General features: G+C 37.2%; 6 protein-coding genes across 10 annotated transcripts; 1 reads left to right on the top strand and 5 right to left on the bottom strand.

Moving 5' to 3' along the window:
* Window positions 2,169–3,276, bottom strand: LOC104743506. Its single transcript, XM_019235498.1, has 2 exons — window positions 3,102–3,276; window positions 2,169–2,995 (listed from the first exon to the last, which is right to left on the bottom strand). Exon 2 carries the CDS (start codon window positions 2,910–2,912, stop codon window positions 2,169–2,171), a length of 744 nt encoding a protein of 247 aa, XP_019091043.1. The 5' UTR covers window positions 2,913–2,995; window positions 3,102–3,276.
* LOC104743507 (60S ribosomal protein L10-2) lies at window positions 4,109–4,798 on the bottom strand. Its single transcript, XM_010464578.1, has 2 exons — window positions 4,354–4,798; window positions 4,109–4,262 (listed from the first exon to the last, which is right to left on the bottom strand). Exons 1-2 carry the CDS (start codon window positions 4,752–4,754, stop codon window positions 4,109–4,111), a joined length of 555 nt encoding a protein of 184 aa, XP_010462880.1. The 5' UTR covers window positions 4,755–4,798.
* LOC104741155 (F-box/LRR-repeat protein At4g14096-like) lies at window positions 5,298–6,867 on the bottom strand. Of its 4 annotated transcripts, none has more exons than XM_019235863.1 (5): window positions 6,595–6,867; window positions 6,324–6,467; window positions 5,941–6,252; window positions 5,669–5,719; window positions 5,298–5,569 (listed from the first exon to the last, which is right to left on the bottom strand). In XM_019235863.1, the coding sequence occupies exons 3-5, from the start codon at window positions 6,052–6,054 to the stop codon at window positions 5,384–5,386; spliced, it is 351 nt and encodes a 116-aa protein (XP_019091408.1). In that variant the 5' UTR covers window positions 6,055–6,252; window positions 6,324–6,467; window positions 6,595–6,867; the 3' UTR covers window positions 5,298–5,383. The 4 variants fall into 4 exon arrangements, 2 of the variants coding, with proteins under 2 accessions (XP_019091408.1, XP_019091407.1); XM_019235862.1 differs by having other exon boundaries at window positions 5,941–6,274; XR_002035120.1 differs by lacking the exon at window positions 5,669–5,719 and adding an exon at window positions 5,780–5,840 and having other exon boundaries at window positions 5,941–6,467; window positions 6,595–6,860.
* LOC104741156 (pentatricopeptide repeat-containing protein At1g26900, mitochondrial-like) lies at window positions 7,140–9,020 on the top strand. 2 transcript variants are annotated; one of them, XM_010461947.2, is made up of 2 exons: window positions 7,154–7,334; window positions 7,442–9,020. In XM_010461947.2, the coding sequence occupies exon 2, from the start codon at window positions 7,452–7,454 to the stop codon at window positions 8,874–8,876; it is 1,425 nt and encodes a 474-aa protein (XP_010460249.1). In that variant the 5' UTR covers window positions 7,154–7,334; window positions 7,442–7,451; the 3' UTR covers window positions 8,877–9,020. The 2 variants fall into 2 exon arrangements, with proteins under 2 accessions (XP_019090881.1, XP_010460249.1); XM_019235336.1 differs by having other exon boundaries at window positions 7,140–9,020.
* Window positions 9,490–12,900, bottom strand: LOC104741157 (putative F-box/FBD/LRR-repeat protein At1g22000). Its single transcript, XM_010461948.2, is given in 5 exon segments — window positions 9,490–9,900; window positions 9,980–10,117; window positions 10,204–10,441; window positions 10,443–11,192; window positions 12,803–12,900. Coding segments are annotated over 5 exon segments (1,518 nt in total). The 3' UTR covers window positions 9,490–9,606.
* Window positions 12,591–15,787, bottom strand: LOC109128604 (hyphal wall protein 1-like). The gene is made up of 2 exons (XM_019235285.1): window positions 15,154–15,787; window positions 12,591–15,033 (listed from the first exon to the last, which is right to left on the bottom strand). Exons 1-2 carry the CDS (start codon window positions 15,689–15,691, stop codon window positions 14,888–14,890), a joined length of 684 nt encoding a protein of 227 aa, XP_019090830.1. The 5' UTR covers window positions 15,692–15,787; the 3' UTR covers window positions 12,591–14,887.

The following is a 17,621-nucleotide window of genomic DNA, read 5'->3' on the forward strand; positions in this document are numbered from 1 at the left end:
CCTCCAAATTGGCTCGTTTGAGTTGATTCTATTGTTGTCAAAAAAAATGAGCAGATGAAATCAACAGTGCGGAATTAAGGAACCAAAAATTAAATAAAAACCATAAAAAAAAAATTACATTATTAACTTAAATAATTTAAAAGTGATTGGGAGCCGTATATAACAAGTACCGCATTTAAATTATATTTTATAGTCACTACAACTTTATAATGTACTAAAAGATAACATGTTACAATAGAATAACATACTACTAATTAACAAGACTAAAATAAGAATAGCTAATTGGAACCAAGCTTTCGATATTAAAAAAAACCAGAATGTTTGGGCCATTCGTTGGTCTACCATGCTAGGAGGTGGCATGTGCATAGTGGTTGAATGGTCATGATACGCCATTATCGTATCATATATACCATCGCAATATATACGCATTACTTTAGTGCCACCGTCGAACTAAATTATTGAAGTGGTCGGTCCACTTGTGCGATGTTCCACCTGTTCGTGACATCGATAATTCATTTGTTAGTCCTATATATCCCTTGAGGAGATCTAATAGATAATTAATTATGTTTATAATTAATATGTCATGTTATATGGTGGCGTCGACAAGTTTAGAATCAAGCCCACATTAGACCATTTCCATCTTCCACCAATAACATAAATTGTTTTCTAATTTATTAAGTTTAGTTAACAAATTTGGAGTAATTAATACATTTGGTTGCTACAAATTTCACATGGCACCTTCAAATCCATTTAATGAATCCATACTTATTCCGAAATCAAATTTAAACAATATTTATCCATGTATAATGTTCAAAAAATATTTACTTTTTTGGGGTGCAAAATTATAATGTTCATGTTCAAATACTAAGATCTAATAAGTATCACATTCTCACTGTCTCATAGAATTTTCATTTTAAAATATCAGATTTAATATAGTCGGTAAAGCAAATAATGTCATAAGTTTTATNATAATTCATTTGTTGGTCCTATATATATATCCCTTGAGGAGATCTAATAGATAATTAATTATGTTTATAATTAATATGTCATGTTATATGGTGGCGTCGACAAGTTTAGAATCAATCCCACATTAGACCATCTGCAGTCTTCCACCAATAACATAAATTGTTTTCTAATTTATTAAGTTTAGTTAATAAATTTGGAGTAATTAATACATTTGGTTGCTACAAAATTCAATGGCACCTTCAAATCCATTTAATGAGTCCATACTTATTCCGAAATCAAATTTAAACAATATTTATCCATGTTATAATGTTCAAAAAAAAATTACTTTTTTGGGGTGCAAAATTATAATGTTCAAATACTAAGATCTCACTGTCTCATAGAATTTTCATTTTAAAATATCAGATTTAATATAGTCGGTAAAGCAAATAATGTCATGAGTTTTATTGTTTGTGCATATATATATATATATATTTGAGCACGAAGAATTTTATAGAAAAGCTTCCCCCCGACATTGTTGTGTTGTAATAATTGAATATCAAGTGGGGGGCCTATAAAAATGGGTGGGATCATGATATAACGGTCCATGATTAAGACAGCCTGATTATGTTGATTGATTAGAGTTGAGGCTGCTGAGCCTAATTAAACATCACAATTCATACGATTTTTTTCTTAATTTCTTTTTGGGTGTTTATATGAATAAAAAGCAAAACAACAAACCAAAGGAACGCATCATGCCATGTCCGCAGTTCGCTATCCACCATTTGTGTCAATTATATAATCTATTTTTTTTAATTAAAAACTACACGAATATTACAATCTAGCCACCACCATCACCATGACATGCAAAACCGTGGCCATAAAAATGTCACGTTTTGGCCACACTGTTTTGAAAATGTTTTAATTTGTGACCATCCACATTTAAATGCACTGTGCAAAAATGATCACATATTGGTGTGGTGGCCAACTGATAACCAAGTGACTTTTAATTGGCCATTGATATGTTAGGCATAGATTTAATTGCTTGACTCGGCAATTCAATCTATCTACGAGGGATGCATGTATGTATTGAAGAAGCGAGCACAACGGCTCTTTTAAGTAAAGAACATTGCTCTCTTATTTTCTTATCATAGGTTTGTTACATAGTTTGCTTTATATAGGCATTACATTGTTAGAGTTTTACCCTTGACAGCTCACTACTCATATCACACATTATATGTGTCCAAACATTCAAACCTATTGCTGAGTGGTATACGATCCGTGCAGTCCTTCATTGCTTTCACTTTATTGTCTCTGATTTCGTCTCTTTGTGCAGGTGTAGTTAGCCGTTGAGAGGAGGAAGACTTTTTCTGCATATTGGGCCTGACTACACTGCTGGATATATTGGGCATGTCTGCATTGTTGAACTTGGGCTTTTGCAATGCTGGACTATTGCTGGACCGAGGTAATGTACAGCCCATTGTCTCAGTCACTTCAGTTGTCGGTATCTCTTCGACTCCTTCATTCTCTGTTTTACTTTTGTGAATATGAGATTGGATTTGAGACAATTGTGTCGTGTTCTTGCCGGAGGAGATTGGAGCTGAGATCGGAACAGTTGTTGATGCTACTCTGCTAATACTCCCCCGCAAACTCTGTGTGGGAGGAAGGACCACACCGAGTTTGTATCGCAGAGAGGTGAACAGTCCGACTGGAAGAGACTTCGTGAAAATGTCCGCGATTTGATCATGACCAGGTATGTGCCTAACGATGACTGTTTTGAGAGCAACCTTTTCGCGAACGTAGTGGTAATGATTAGCAAAATGTTTGCTTTTCTTGTGAAAGGCAGGATTAGCTGTGAGATACACAGCCGAGAGATTGTCGCAGTACGATTCTGGAGGCTGATATTGAGGAATTCCAAGTTCCTTGAGGATGTTACAGATCCATGAGATCTCTGCTGCAGCATCTGACATTCGAGATACGTCGTTGAAAGATGCCTACATTGCTCAGACTTGTGACCAGAAGACTTGAGACAGTCTAGATAACCTTTCTTCTCCTACAAAAATAAAAAAACAACGTTTCCCTGAGACAAGCTTACATGGAAACATTTTCAAGAGAAAGGATTATAGGTCGACGAGAAGGATGAATGAATGAAACAGTACCGTGTCGCATTGATGCAAATGATCAATAGGGAAAATGCCCTTTTCTGGTGGTATTGGTCTCAATCCTCTATTTCCTCCAAACGGTCCACCTAACACACAAAAGAAATTTGTGTAACAACTAATGCTAATACTCTCTTTCATTGCTAAAACAAGATAACCACTGAAAAATATCCAATACCGGTTAATGATTAACACTGCTTATCTAAAGGCAAAAAGAAAAAAAGGGTTTATGAAAGTAATATCTGAGTATTTTATAAGAGAATTAGGTTTTACGATTGGAGTTTCATCGTGTGCAAATTATTTCTTCAACATATCCAAGTTAAGTAAATTTCTATGGTCAGTGAAGAGGGATAGTGTATGCCTTAGCCAATAACAGTTATGAAAACAATGAATATTCGATTCAGGGTTTTCTATCCAAAGCAAGAGAGGATTTTAAAGAAACGAATCACAAACACAATACTAAATAAAACCAGTACAATCTTCATAGGTAGGAGATTAATCCATAGATAAACCAGAAATGGAAAGAGACGCACCTATACTCATCTTGAAGCTTGGTATACACAGCACTTTATGCCTAGATGCAGGAGTCAATGCGAGTAAGCTAAATTCTCAGGTCAGTTTAGGATAGCAAGAACAACACTGGGCCTGAAATTAGCCCATTTCCGTTAAATTACCCTACACATACAGACTATTGAATGGAATCAAATAGAATTTTTGACCAAAAAAAATTTACAAATACAGAAATGTACGACTTTATTGATATACTAATGTTTGAGTTAATGAAGTTAACTAACTAAAAGTGATACGTAGTTATTCCAAACAAATATATGTACTGACGATTTGAGGGGTGATCTTACGTGGTGACAGAAGAGAGAACAAAACAAGTCTTATCCACGAACAATAATAGAACAGCAAGATGATAGTTCGAAACTGTCGTTAACAAAAAAAACAAAACCGAACATCTGTCAAAACTAGAATATCGAATCGACATCCACAAGTCATCTGCATCATTGTCCACCAGCTGACAAGAACGCACTTCCGGGCTGACGGTTAGCCAAAGGACCATGGCAAGACATGAACTTGGCATTCACACCATCAGGGACGATCCTCTTCTCTTGCCTTAGCTTTGTGTAATCAGCACGGTTAAACTTGGTGAATCCCCTGCAAATTTTCAAACTCAAACATCAACAAGAACCCTTATGCAAAAAAAGAAACAATTAGAAAGTAACATAAGAGCAAACAAAATCGTTACCATTTCCTGCTAACAATGATCTTTTGTCGACCAGGGAACTTAAACTTAGCTCTACGAAGAGCTTCCTGAGCATGAACTCCATGGTTATCCTTACACCTCACAGACAAAAGAACCTGTCCAATAGCAACTCTAGCACAAGTACCAAGAGCTTTACCAAAAGCACCTCTCATTCCAGTCTGAAGCCTATCAGCTCCAGCACACGAAAGCATCTTGTTGATTCTCAAAACAATAAAAGGATGAACCCTTATCCTGAGATGGAACGCATCTTTACCAGCAGACTTAACCATGTACTTGTTACAAGGGATACGAGCAGCCTCAAGAGCTTCACTTGACACATTCTCTTTCTCCCATGAAACCAAATGAACACAGAATGGGAACTCATCAACTCCTTTCCTCTTCATTCCAACATCATAAATCCTGATCTTAGGATCAGGCACACCACGGCAGTATCTTGATTTAGGGTATGGCTTTCCCTTTATCTGACGGTAACATCTTTACATTTTTATACATTTCAGTAACAAGTCTAATCATTTACCATACTCAAAATTCAAACTAAAGCCTAATCCAAATGTAAAATTCCGAACTTAATCAAATCTAATATACGATTCTGAATGACTATTCAAACCCAATTCTGAAAAAAAATCCATCTTTTACTCTGACCTAGCAAAGTATCTATCTATACATTCTGAGAAATTCAAAACATAGATAAGATTAAGAGATGATTTGTCAATCTACTTACTTCGCCCCATCGTCTTCGTTTAGCTCCTCAGGGCATCATTATAGGAGGAACTATTTTAGGTGTTCTTAGAGTATAAATATTGTGAAAATAATGTAAAATCAGTAGTTAAGATTTTTTGTTAAAAAGTTAGTTATTGGAAGAACATGTTTAAGATCATAAAATTTAATAATATAATAATCAATTTTTATTGTACATTTAATACATGAATATTGAAATTACATAAGAGCTAAAACTAGGAAATTTGTTTTGTATCATAAGCTGCAATTGTAACGAGAGGGTGTGTATGTTGTCTCAAGGAAGTACTTGCTCCATCATTCTGTCCATGTCCTCATCTTCATAGATATCTCCAAACTTCAATATCGTTAGGACCTTCACAAGACTTGATGATAGACAAGTTGGAATGTCCTCCTTCTTCCAAGGTTTGCACAGGCACTTATCACCACTTTGACATTTCATTCCATCTCTGTGGAGAAGTCCCTGAAACATAAAAGGAAACTCTTTCAATATATGTTGTCTCTGTTTGAATCATGTATCAGCAGATGATGATATACATAATAGATTTGGTACTCCAAAGACCTGCAGTTTTTTCAGAAACTCTCTACTCTCTAGCCTTGATGGTTCACAAATCTGAAAACACACACACAAAACCTTTGCAACATTAACACCATTTCAAACATCGGACATCACCTTCTAGATACAAGTTATCTCTTCTTCTAGCTTCCCTGCTTGAAATGGGACATCGCTCCCGCTTGAAATGAATAAAGCAAGATAGTCCAAAACCAACCAATTAATATCCTTTAATTAAGCACAACACAAAAAGATTGGAAAAAGATTTATAAAATACTTACGGACTGAGATCGGTTGATGAACGTGGACAATACAAAATTCTTTGCCTCCACTGTTCTGTATCGACCAAACGAGATCTTCTCATCCACCAGCGTCTCTCTTAGTCCAGTTGCCATTGAATTTTTAGTGTCATATATACTGACTCCAGTCCATACAAAAGAAACAAAGAGAAAAGGAAATATTTTTTGTAGTACAAAGTGATAGAGATTTGATTTAACAAGGTAGTTGATGAGACAACAAGCTATTCAACTGAGTTTGCAGTCTCTTGGATCGCCATTTGTGCTTCAAGTAGATTGGGGAATCAGCTTTAAAAACTGAAATAGCATTGTGAAACACCTATATCACTGTAAAGTCTATGACTAGGTTCCAGAAAAGAGACTTGTACCTTAGATTGGGGAATCAATTGTTTTGTGCAGTATGGTTCTCTCTCTGATGAAATTGATTCCTTGACACCAACCACTTTTATTTCATGAATCTCCTCTACGATCTGTTGAGAGTCCTCTTCACACATAATCAAGATCTCTCATCTCTATATCATATCACACAAGCAATGTTTTCAAATCAAATCACCATCCATCGATGAAAAGAATCCAGATCAACGATAACCCAGAAAAAAAAAATCAATTCGCCATCGGAAGGAGACGAGTCACGATTACCTGAACCAGAGTCGCCATTGAGATCCGCCGTCGGTGGAGGTGATGAGTAACGGTTCGAACAGTCGGAGGTCACCAAAAATTAAATCATTCTCCTCCATTTGCAACTGAATTTTGGGACAAATTTCTTCCGATTTCACAAGGAGTTTGTCACGATATCGAACAAAATGAGAAATGAAAAGTTTTCTCGGTTGCAAAATATTGTTTCCAATCAAAGTACGCTACGTCACATTAGAACTGGGCCGAAAACAGTTCTAGTTTAAAATCAGAAAACATGTTCTAAGTTCACTTTTTCTATATTTTCATTTTTAAATATTTTAAGAACACCCAACATGTTTTACCGATAATGATGGCCTCGATCAGTGGTTTAGAAGAACCCTAGAAATGAAGAAGATGACGGCGTGAGAATTTTAATTTTTAAAGGATGAACAAACAAAGAGCCCTAGTTAGTTCACTACGGCACGTAACTGTATTCGAACCCAAAAAATTAGGCCCATTAGAGAATTAAGGCCCAATTTAAACTTTTAAGCTGAAAAGGTAAAAAACAGAGCAGTGTAACCGTCGTGTTTATTATCCCGGCGGCGTTAACTCTGATGACATCGGCGATTACGTCACGCCTCAGTCGCAATTTTGTGTTCAGTCGGCAACTTATCTGCGACCTAAGGTCTTGCGGAGACATCGTTGAAGTTTCTCGGATTCATGGGTACATGGTGAAAACGGGGATTGACAAGGACGATTTCGCAGTGAGCAAGTTTCTTGCTTTATCCTCTGTACTAGACATTCGATACGCTTCGTCGATCTTTCATCATGTCTCCAACACTAATCTCTTTATGTTCAACACGATGCTCAGAGGGTACGCGATGAGCGATGAGCCGGAGCGAGCATTTCGTGTTTTCAACCAATTGAGAGCTAAAGGTCTCACCTTGGACCGTTTCTCGTTTATCACGACTCTTAAATCATGTTCACGTGAATTGTGTAGTTCAATCGGTGAGGGGTTGCATGGGATCGTTTTGAGATCTGGGTTCATGGTTTTTACTGATTTGAGGAATGCGCTCCTTCATTTTTATTGTGTTTGTGGGAGGATCAATGATGCTCGGAAAGTGTTCGATGAAATGCCGCATAGTGTTGATGCTGTTTCGTTTAGTACTTTGATGAATGGGTATCTTCAGGTTTCTAAGCCAGGGTTGGTTTTGGATTTGTTCAGGGATATGTGGAAGAGTGGTGTAACTGTTAGTGTTAGTACGTTGCTTATCTTTCTTTCAGCTACTGGTGATCTAGGAGACTTGTCTGGAGCAGAATCTGCTCATGGGTTATGTATTAAGCTTGGTCTTGATTTAGACTTGCATTTAGTCACAGCTTTGATAGGTATGTACTCCAAAATTGGGGAAATCGGTTCACCACGCAGGATCTTTGATTGGGCCATCCGAAAGGACGTTGTTATATGGAATTGTATGATTGACCAATATGCCAAAATTGGTGTCCTTGAAGAGTGTTTATGGCTGCTGAGGCAGATGAAGTACGAAAGAATGAAACCGAATTCATCTACATTTGTTGGGCTGTTGTCTTCCTGTGCGAAGAACGAGGCAGCATCTGTAGGACGGAGTGTTGGGAAGTTAGTGGAAGAGGAAAGAATAGCCTTGGATGCAAGACTTGGTACTGCACTCGTTGATATGTATGCAAAACTAGGAATGCTTGACAAAGCTGTTGAGAGTTTTAATAGAATGAAGGATAAGGATGTAAAGTCCTGGACCGCAATGATCTCTGGTTACGGAGCTCATGGACTAGCAAGAGAGGCAATGACACTATTCAATAAGATGGAGGAAGAGAACAGCAAAGTGAGACCCAATGAGATTACTTTCTTGGTTTTGCTGAATGCTTGTAGCCATGGAGGGTTGGTAATGGAAGGAATCAGATGCTTTAAGAAAATGGTTGAGACTTATCGCTTAACTCCCAAAGTTGAACATTATGGTTGTGTGGTTGATCTTTTGGGTCGAGCGGGGCAGTTAGAGGAAGCGTATGAGTTAATAAAGAATTTACCTATCACAAGTGATTCAACAGCTTGGCGTGCTCTGCTAGCTGCTTGTAGAGTCTATGGGAATGCATATTTGGGGGAAAGTGTGATGATGAGATTGGCTGAAATGGATGAGGTACATCCGGCTGATACAATTCTTCTTGCTGGGACACATTCTGTTGCAGGGAATTCACAAGGTCAACAAAAATCATTAGATAATGAGTTGAATAAAGCGAGAAAAGAAGCTGGATACAGCGCCATTGAAATAGAATAGGCAATCTCTTGAGTTCATTCACCTCTGTCTGACCTTTGTATTGAATATATTATATCAGCAAATTGTGGATCAGATTGTGCAATAAGGTAAAACCCTGTATTAATACAATTATACTTTCTTGATGGAGTATTCTATGCTTTAGGACTGTAACTATGTATAGAGATAGGAGACAATTGATCTTAATGAAACAGTTTTGATGGATAGTGAATCTATATGACTGTGATGTTCAGCGACTCTAAACATCGTGTACTTCTCTGCTTGTCCTTGTTTTAATTGTTTTAGGTTTTGGTGAGCATAGGATGCATTAAAAATGGCATATGATGTTTTGCTATGAACTTAAACTCAGTGGGTAAAAAACCTGAAGAGTTTGTTCCTTTTTAGTGGGCTCGTTTTTTACTAATGCAAGGAGGTTGAAATATTTCGAATTGCGTAAGTAGCGGCTAATCACTAGTAAAATATTCGGATTTCTTCTTAAATTATTTTCCATTGAACTTTATTTTAGTCACGGATAGCAAAGATGGGAGGCTTTTGTCATTTTGTCTAGTAGATGACGACACATAAGTTCCAATATTTAAGCACAGCCCTGGTAACTGATTCATTTAATGAAATGATGGTTGTCGCTGGCTTTGGCCTTCTGTTAACCAGGCTTGGAATTAAGATAAAGTCCTCTAAACATATATAGTTGTACTGACAAAGAAGAACCTTACGATCATAGACAGTCATTATGTGGCTACTCAATTGTGATTCCGTTAAACCTCCATGTCATTTGAGTGGAGATTAGAGATGATGTTGACATCCTAGGCATAGATTTTAACTCCTTTTGTGTCTCTTCAAGATTGCAGGTTGCTAAGAGGGAGATCTTCACTGTCTTTAAACACTTTGAGTTTGCGAGAATGTAGTCCAATAGTTTTTTCTCATATTCTCTTCCTCCATAGCCTCTCCACCCCAATGTCTCTAGATGAGACAACAGGCATCCTGATATAGAACTCGACTGATTCCAGGAAAGTGGGTGATCGCTGATTTCCTGGTATAAATACATTTACTTTAATGGTAAGTTCATCAAAACTAGATATGCTTGTTTTAAGGGAGGATGGTATACTTACAGTGTCAATCGTAAGAGTTTTTAGTTTAGGAGAATTTTTAAGCAAAGACATAAGTGGTTCCAACCAATCTACTAAATCATCTGGACGAAAGTAAAACTCTATAAGCCGAGAGAACTTGATGGCGTTACAGCTTGCAACCTGTGACAGAAATTAAAAAAATAACATTAGTTGACTAAGCAACAGGGAACAAAGAAGAGGTACGGGGATGTGTGATCGTTAGCTACCATTGATTTGGTAAACAATAAAAGTAGATGTATGACAGAAGAAAGAGATCTCAGAAACTTTTCATCGTGGTTAGGAACACTACTGATGAATGCCTCATCAAGGCAAGACATATTCTCTATCAAGCAATAGTCCGAAACGTCAAATAAGTCCAACTTTGTCAATGAAGGGGATTCTATTATCAACCATCCACTGAGATCATCAACATCCTCTTCCTCATCAATCGCTAAGTCATTATCAACCTACCTCATCAACCTCATTATCCCCTACCTCATCAAACTCATTATCCCCTACCTCAGCACCCTCATAAAATAATGTTTCTAAGGAAGAAACTTTCACGGTAAAGTTCTTCAAGTTGTCATCCTCACGTCGACTCACCATCAGCCACTCGAGAACAGGGGAACTTGATAAAAGCTTAAAAAGAGAGTCTTCGTCTTTATACACCACGTATTCAAGAGTCAGATATAAGAGAGATGGTAGGCGAACCGGGAAAGAAACATCCACTACAATCTGGTTGGATAGAGTTAAATCAACGAGCGTGTTGCATGTGTAAAGCCACTTACGAAAGCTTGTGGGCTGTGCGGTCCATAGGAGCTTGAAATCTAACACTTCCACACCTTTATGAACTGCGTTCTCAACCCACTTTCCAACATTTACATCAACAGGACAACGTGGACCGACTTCGGCAATCAAATTATATAGTTTCGGTGCCTTATGGAGTTGCAATGAATTATCAATAAACCACCCAACGCCCTCGCTGCCATCGTCTTTGAACTCGAGTATAGGCAGCATCGTCCAGACATAACGCCATCGTTTAGACAAGACTGAAGTGGCGACTGCATCTTTTGTGGGGACGTAGCACAAGATTCGCAAGAGCAAATCGTCGGGCAAAGCACAGATCCTAGTTTCGATTATCTGACAACCTTCGGTTTCTGTAATAGTTGATAGATGCTTCTCGCTGTGGATAATATCCCACAAAAAAGACCAACAGCTTAAGAAACTATTGACTTATATCATATAAGTTAATAGTTTGTATATTAGAGTTGATAAGTCTCCCTTAGCTTACTTCTCTGATATACTAATTGTACAGTATAAAACTATAAATACTCTTGTACCTTTACTTTGATTCATTAATGAGAAATAATCTTTTACATCAAAGTTAATAGAAACCCATAGATGTGATCATTTTATTCCCAATACTACACCTAATAACCAGTGGAACCAAACCCCATGGTCTCGTCTTTCTTGTCGCTATAGGTGTGACACGGAGAAACCCCTAATTTGTTTCTTGTCGCTAGGTTTTTAACTCGCATTGACACTTCAAAATCCCAAAAGTGAAAGGGCCGGGTTACAATTACTTTGTACATATCTTTGAGAATATTTTGAGACTTAGATGCTTAGCAATGTTGTGTTCCTTGTTTGATGAATATATAGATACAAAGGAGAAAGGATTGTAAAAGACATGCATTGTTTGATGAATGTATAGTGACGTATGTGTCGCTTGTGAGAGACAGAGAGAGAGTTGATGAATAGGTGATGTGCCGGTGACTCTATCCCTCGTAAAACAAGTGTATCGGAGGTTAAGAAAGCCAGTTTCATAGTTTCATAACAAATATCCTATTACTCACCATCCCAAGATCGGTCAAGTGACAGAGTGACTGAGAGTAATTAATTACAAAATACAAAACACTGGTTATAAAGTCTGATTGATATATTAATATTCAAGTATTAAAGAAATGGGAAGCAAAGGGTGGTGGGATGATATAACAGTCACGATTAAGACAGCCTGATTATGTTTGATTGAATAGAGTTGAGCCTAATTAAACATCACAACGTTAACGATTTATTCTTATTTTATTTTTGGGTGTTTATATGAATGAAAAGAAAATTAATAATTAAAAAGCAAATCGACATTATGATCCATACATGATGGAAACCGCCTCAAGAATATTGGTTTAAATGTAATATTGGAGTGTCCTGGGACAAAAACAAAAAAAAAAAAAGAAAAAAGAAAGAATAGGAGGCTGTGCATAGGTGCTAAGGAACGATAGAGGGATGGCTATATTAGATAGCAGAAGAGGTTTTATTGAATTGATTCAAAGGAGGATTTCAATCTCAAGCTATTCTATGGTCAATGGAGGAGAGAGTATGCACAGTCATAAGAAACAGGTGGGTTTCGTTAGCACAGAAGCTTTTGGTCTTTCGGATTTGGTTAAGTTTATGGAGAGACCCAATGCATGGTCTTCTTTGAATTACCAATTCTCCCAAATGGATAGACTTGTGAAAAAAACTAGATTTTAACCGGGCTGTGTAATATTTTTAAAACCAACATTTAAATTTTAAGTTATATTTATTTGTTAGTTTTGTTACTTTTGTTTACTGTTTGAGATAATATAATTGTATTTTGATTATTAATTTTAAGCTTTAACCCATATTATATTACAAATCTAATATTCTACGGCAAGCACATTAAAGCTTCTCTAACCTGGACAAAGGTGACCTCAGCCGAGAGCAAAGATACTTGAGAGGGAGAGAGACGAGATGGGATAAGTCTCTCTAAAAAATCCACCCCGTGGGGAACATAAAATGGATGAGAAGTACCCCTCAGCTAGCTGGTGAATCTCCTCCAATGTTTCTGACTTTGAACCATCCGGCCTGAGGATGTACTTAATTGCGTTTGAGGCATTCCTGACCTTCATCATAGTGTGAAAATACCTCGAATTCAGGTCTCCTGCCTCCATCCATTTTATCCTTCACCTTTGTCTGAAAAAACACTCCTCTGCAATCCTCAGGGAAAGCCAAGCTTGACGTGCCGAGGTTTCCTCAGTCAGATTGTGAGGCGATGGGTCATTTAGAGCCAAAACTTGGGACATAATTAGTATGTGTTCCGCTTCCACCACCCTCTTCTCGATGTTACTGAACTTCTCCTTCATCAAGGCTTTTAAAGGTCTTTTCAGCTGCTTTAATTTGTGACAAAAATCAGACAGAGACGTGGAGGATGTCCCGAAAGAGCTCCAATTATTTTCAACTAAATCCAAAAAATTTGGCAAGTTTGTTAGTAGGTTGAAAAACTGGAAGGGACGAGAACCATAGGAAGGCAGAGGGGACTTTATCCTGATGTGGCAGGGAGTGTGATCAGAAAAATGGGGTGCCTCGAAAGTACAATGGCTTGAAGGAAAGCAGAGCAACCATTGATCATTGACCAAAGCCCGATCTATCTTAGTGGCTATAGGATGAGAGGGTTGGTGATTTGACCAAGTAAACTGAGGACCCTGAAAGGAAAGGTCAAACAACCCCGTGTCAGATAAGCAATCCCTGAAACTCCTCATAGCTGATGTAGAATGGGACAAGCTAGGATTCGAAGACTCCCAAGAATTTAAGATCTCATTGAAGACCCCACACACCAGCCATGGACGAGAGCTCAAATTAAAGGAGATACTACTGTCCTTTAGAGAGGTCCATAGCAACCTCCTTTCCTCCGCTGTGTTCGATGCATAAACTGCCGTGAAGATGAATGACATCTCATCTTCCAGCTGAATCTCACAAGTAGTAGACTGAAGATCCGAAAAAAGATGGGTAACAATAGTTGGAGGCTTTTATACAACCCAAATACGCCCTAAATCCGACTGCTGGTAGTTGGCAAAAACAGACCACTCCGGTCCTAGAGAAGACAAAATCCGGTACTTATTTGATTCATTAACGTGCATCTCCAAAATTGCACCAAAAGATACTTGTTTAGAGTTGATCCAATGGACAAGAGGTATGTGCTTAGTGGAGTCATTTATACCGCGCACGTTCCAAAAAAATGTATATGACATATATAATTAGTGTTTGAGGTGACGAGCCCCTGCTTGCAGAGGATTGCCACCGCCTAAAGGCGAAGATCGACGAGAAGCTAATTTCCATTTTTTCTTTAACTATTTGGGAGAGGGAGGTGACGAAGATGAGCCACTCTGAGATGCTGGGGATGATTGCACAGCTATGATACCACGCGGAGCTTCATCTGATGCATTCAGCTGAGATTCCTCCTGGAGGATTTCAAAAGGATTCGCTGAGATCAACTCCACATTTCCTTGAAAAGCTCGGGACATCTCCCTGATATGCAACGTTTTGGTTGCAGGTTTGAAGGCTTGGTCCTCGGGTAGGTTTTTGACTGGGCACTGGGTCGTAACAGGAGTTGATTTAGCAGGAGTCACCACTAATCCTGTCCCTAGAGCTAATGCATTTTGTTGGACTTCAGAGACTACATAGACATTTCCCTCACCTTTCTCTGTCGAAGTTGAATTTCTAGTTGTCTTTTGCATAACAGAAGTCGCATCTAGCATATTAGTGGTTGAAACCCCGGTCTCTTTGATCACCTCCTCAACACGAGGACGGATAGCAGGCTGCTGAGGAATATTGGACTCAAAAGTAGGGCTGCCATTTGGAGAGTCCTTTGGGGGACTCTGATCCGACTGCGCCTGACGACCCTCTTTCACATTGGTTTTACTCTTGTCTGCTTTAGGACATAAGCTTGCTTTGTGACCAATGTCATTACAAACCGAACAGAGCGGTGGAAGCCACGGGTAAGAGACAGAGATCAGGACAATTTACCCATCCTCCCTCTCTACTTCTACTGATTTCGGGAGAGGTTCACAAAGATTAACTATAACCTTGATCTCAGCTGAGTTAATTGACGAGAAAGGTTTAGCATGCACAAATTTTACCAAGAGGACTGGAGATGAAGCTCAGGCCCTCGGCTGTGAGCAGATCGAAAGGTACCCGAGATAGAGTAGCCCATATTGGCGCCTTCTGCAAGGATGGAGGGTCTCGGCTGAAAGAAGCCTTCCACTCTGTCACAAAGAAATGTGAGTCTCCAACTCGCCATAGCTCATGCTGAAGAATCTTGCTCCGGAGAGAAGCTGAGGGAATATGAAAGAAAAAAGCATTTTTGGATAGATTGTGATCCTTACCCCATAGATAGTTAAGGACTGCCCAGACTTTACCGTAGGAAGGGGCTTTAACATAGAATATGTCGACTATGTAATCCGAGTGAAGACGTGCTCCTCTCTCGAAGACTGCATTCGGAACCTTGACTCTAGGAGTTCCTTCCGCCGAAACGGAGACCTCAGCTTCAGTGTTAGGGAACTTTGAAGCACCCTTGCATCGAGAAGCCCAGTTGTACTCAGGGGGAGAGGCAGGAAGAGGTCCCTGGGTAGTTTGGTTTGGGAGACCAAAATCGACTTGTGAAGTCAAAACAGTGGAAACCGGCTTTCCCGAAGAAGGGAGAGGGAGACCCGAAGTAGCAATTGAGACAGAAGGAGGATGCGAACCCAAGATCCCTTGAGCAAGAGGAGGAGCTGAGTTACATGTCTGACTAGGTGGATGAGGACCTGCAGCTATTAGGGAAACCATATCTGGCTCTGTCATAACTGCATCTTTCAGAGCATGCGGACCCAAACTGGGAGGATCAGGAGGAACCGGGGGGTTAGGATCCGGAGCGCCGGCCATCGGACGGGATATCTGCTGACCGCGGGGGAAATTAGGGATTTGGAACAGTGTTTAGGTTTAGCTCTCGAGGAGAGAACAGTTGGAACAGTTTTTTTTTTTCTTCTTTGTTGCTTTAAACTAACATTATTTCAGATTTTGTTTCCTAAATATTTTACAAACCATTTCAACTAAAAAAATACAGCAGAATAAATATAGAAATAAAAACTATGATATATTTAACCGTAATTTCTATTGTTTATTTAAGATATTCTATGAATCATTTGCAAACAAATAAAACAACAATTTGATTCCTATTTTGTTTTTCAAAACATATGAGCTTTGATTCTTAACGTAAGAAGAATTTCGATTCACATTTATTTAAATATTATAATTAATATATATAAACTTAATTAAAAATTTAAATATTACAAATATGTAAAATTAGTTTAAAAAAAATACTATATAATATGGTTATATATTACATGAGTTACAAAGAGAATATGTCGGAATTAATAAAATATCATTAGATTTGTGCTAACACGGGTTAAATTCTCATTTTTTTATTTGTCAACACTAGTAATATTAGAATATTTTACATATAAAAATTAACTTGATTTAACTAAAATTGTGTAAAATAATTAAATTATTAGAAAAAACGTGACTTAATCATAATTTATAAATGACCTACTATGTATTTATATCCCTTATTTTCTGTTATAATAATTAAAAATGAAAATAGAATCTCAAACACAAAACAAAACAAACTAAATATAACAAACAAATGGTAATAAAGTATATTGTGAGTTAAAAAATTAATAGAAACATTTAGCTAGAACCTTCTCTGAACCACAAGCCCTTTTTTTTGGTGGGGCTAATTATACATCAATATATTTTTTAAAACTTGAAAACACACAAAGAAGACTAGAAAATATTTGAACTATTGACCTTTGGTACTAATAAATATTCTACCTTTTTACCAATAGAACTAATAAAGTTTTTGGGGAAAAAGGATTGAATATTCACTATCTTATTTGGAGGCCACAAACATGTGCTTCACCTGTCTGTGTTAAGGGCCAACTCTACATTTTGCCACACAAACAGTCGAGAAATTTAGTTATTACTCTATGAAAAACATCCAATATTTAACAAACAAATACAATATAAAATATAAATAGTACTAAAAATTATATACACGCGGTGTACCGCGGGTTAAAATCTAGTATAGATTAAGGAGTGGAGTCTAATTTTTGAACATTTCTATAAGCTAATTTTTTTACAAGTTTTTTTAATTATGATATCAAATATATATTTATTATTTAGTAGTAAAGGTAAAAACTTTAACAAAAAAATGTTTAAAAAACAAAAAAATTCACTAAAAGTTTTCTTATTTTTATTTAGTTTTCCTTTCTTTGCTTAAGATAAGCTAAAAACATAAATATACATGCAAATTAATATTATATATATTCCGGGTAATGACGCAGGTTAAAAATAAACATAAATTTTTATACGTAATATTTGAAACTTAGGTGATAATATATAAAGTTTTTTTGATATGTGTCGTTATATCGATTGAGATAACACATTGATCCCTTGACAAAAAAAGAAAGATAACACATTGATCATAACTAACTTTGAAATCAAATTTTGTAATAAGATATTTAATGTTCTTAATTTTTCGTTTTATTAAAGAATGAGAATGAACGATCCCTTATATACCGTCTTCCATAACTATCTAAAATCTTTGTTTTTTATTTTCCTGGTTGATATAAAATATTAAGCACAATATATGATTTTGGAAATTACAAAAAGGGAAAATATTTTTAAAAATGAGACACGTGTTGTAGAAGAGAGGTAGGCTAATACAAGATTTTTAAATAAATCATTTCAGTGGAGGAACTGAACTAAACATGTTTTGCGTTGTAGACGTAGTTGCCCTCAAAGTGTACTCGAT

The sequence above is a fragment of the Camelina sativa genome, chromosome 14, assembly GCF_000633955.1.
Source record: "Camelina sativa cultivar DH55 chromosome 14, Cs, whole genome shotgun sequence".
Lineage (NCBI taxonomy): Eukaryota > Viridiplantae > Streptophyta > Magnoliopsida > Brassicales > Brassicaceae > Camelina > Camelina sativa.

Coding starts and splice junctions, on each gene's coding strand:
- LOC109128604 (XM_019235285.1), bottom strand. CDS start 15,691: ATGGCCGGCGCTCCGGATCCTAACCCCCCGGTTCCTCCTGATCCTCCC. Junction 15,034..15,153: donor AGTCCTTAACTATCTATGGG/GTAAGGATCACA, acceptor TCTTTGTGACAG/AGTGGAAGGCTTCTTTCAGC.
- LOC104741155 (XM_019235863.1), bottom strand. CDS start 6,054: ATGGCAACTGGACTAAGAGAGACGCTGGTGGATGAGAAGATCTCGTTT. Junction 5,720..5,940: donor TCATCAACCGATCTCAGTCC/GTAAGTATTTTA, acceptor GTGTGTTTTCAG/ATTTGTGAACCATCAAGGCT. Junction 5,570..5,668: donor AGTTTCTGAAAAAACTGCAG/GTCTTTGGAGTA, acceptor TTTATGTTTCAG/GGACTTCTCCACAGAGATGG.
- LOC104743506 (XM_019235498.1), bottom strand. CDS start 2,912: ATGTCAGATGCTGCAGCAGAGATCTCATGGATCTGTAACATCCTCAAG.
- LOC104741156 (XM_019235336.1), top strand. CDS start 7,185: ATGACATCGGCGATTACGTCACGCCTCAGTCGCAATTTTGTGTTCAGT.
- LOC104743507 (XM_010464578.1), bottom strand. CDS start 4,754: ATGAAGAGGAAAGGAGTTGATGAGTTCCCATTCTGTGTTCATTTGGTT. Junction 4,263..4,353: donor ATCATTGTTAGCAGGAAATG/GTAACGATTTTG, acceptor GAAAATTTGCAG/GGGATTCACCAAGTTTAACC.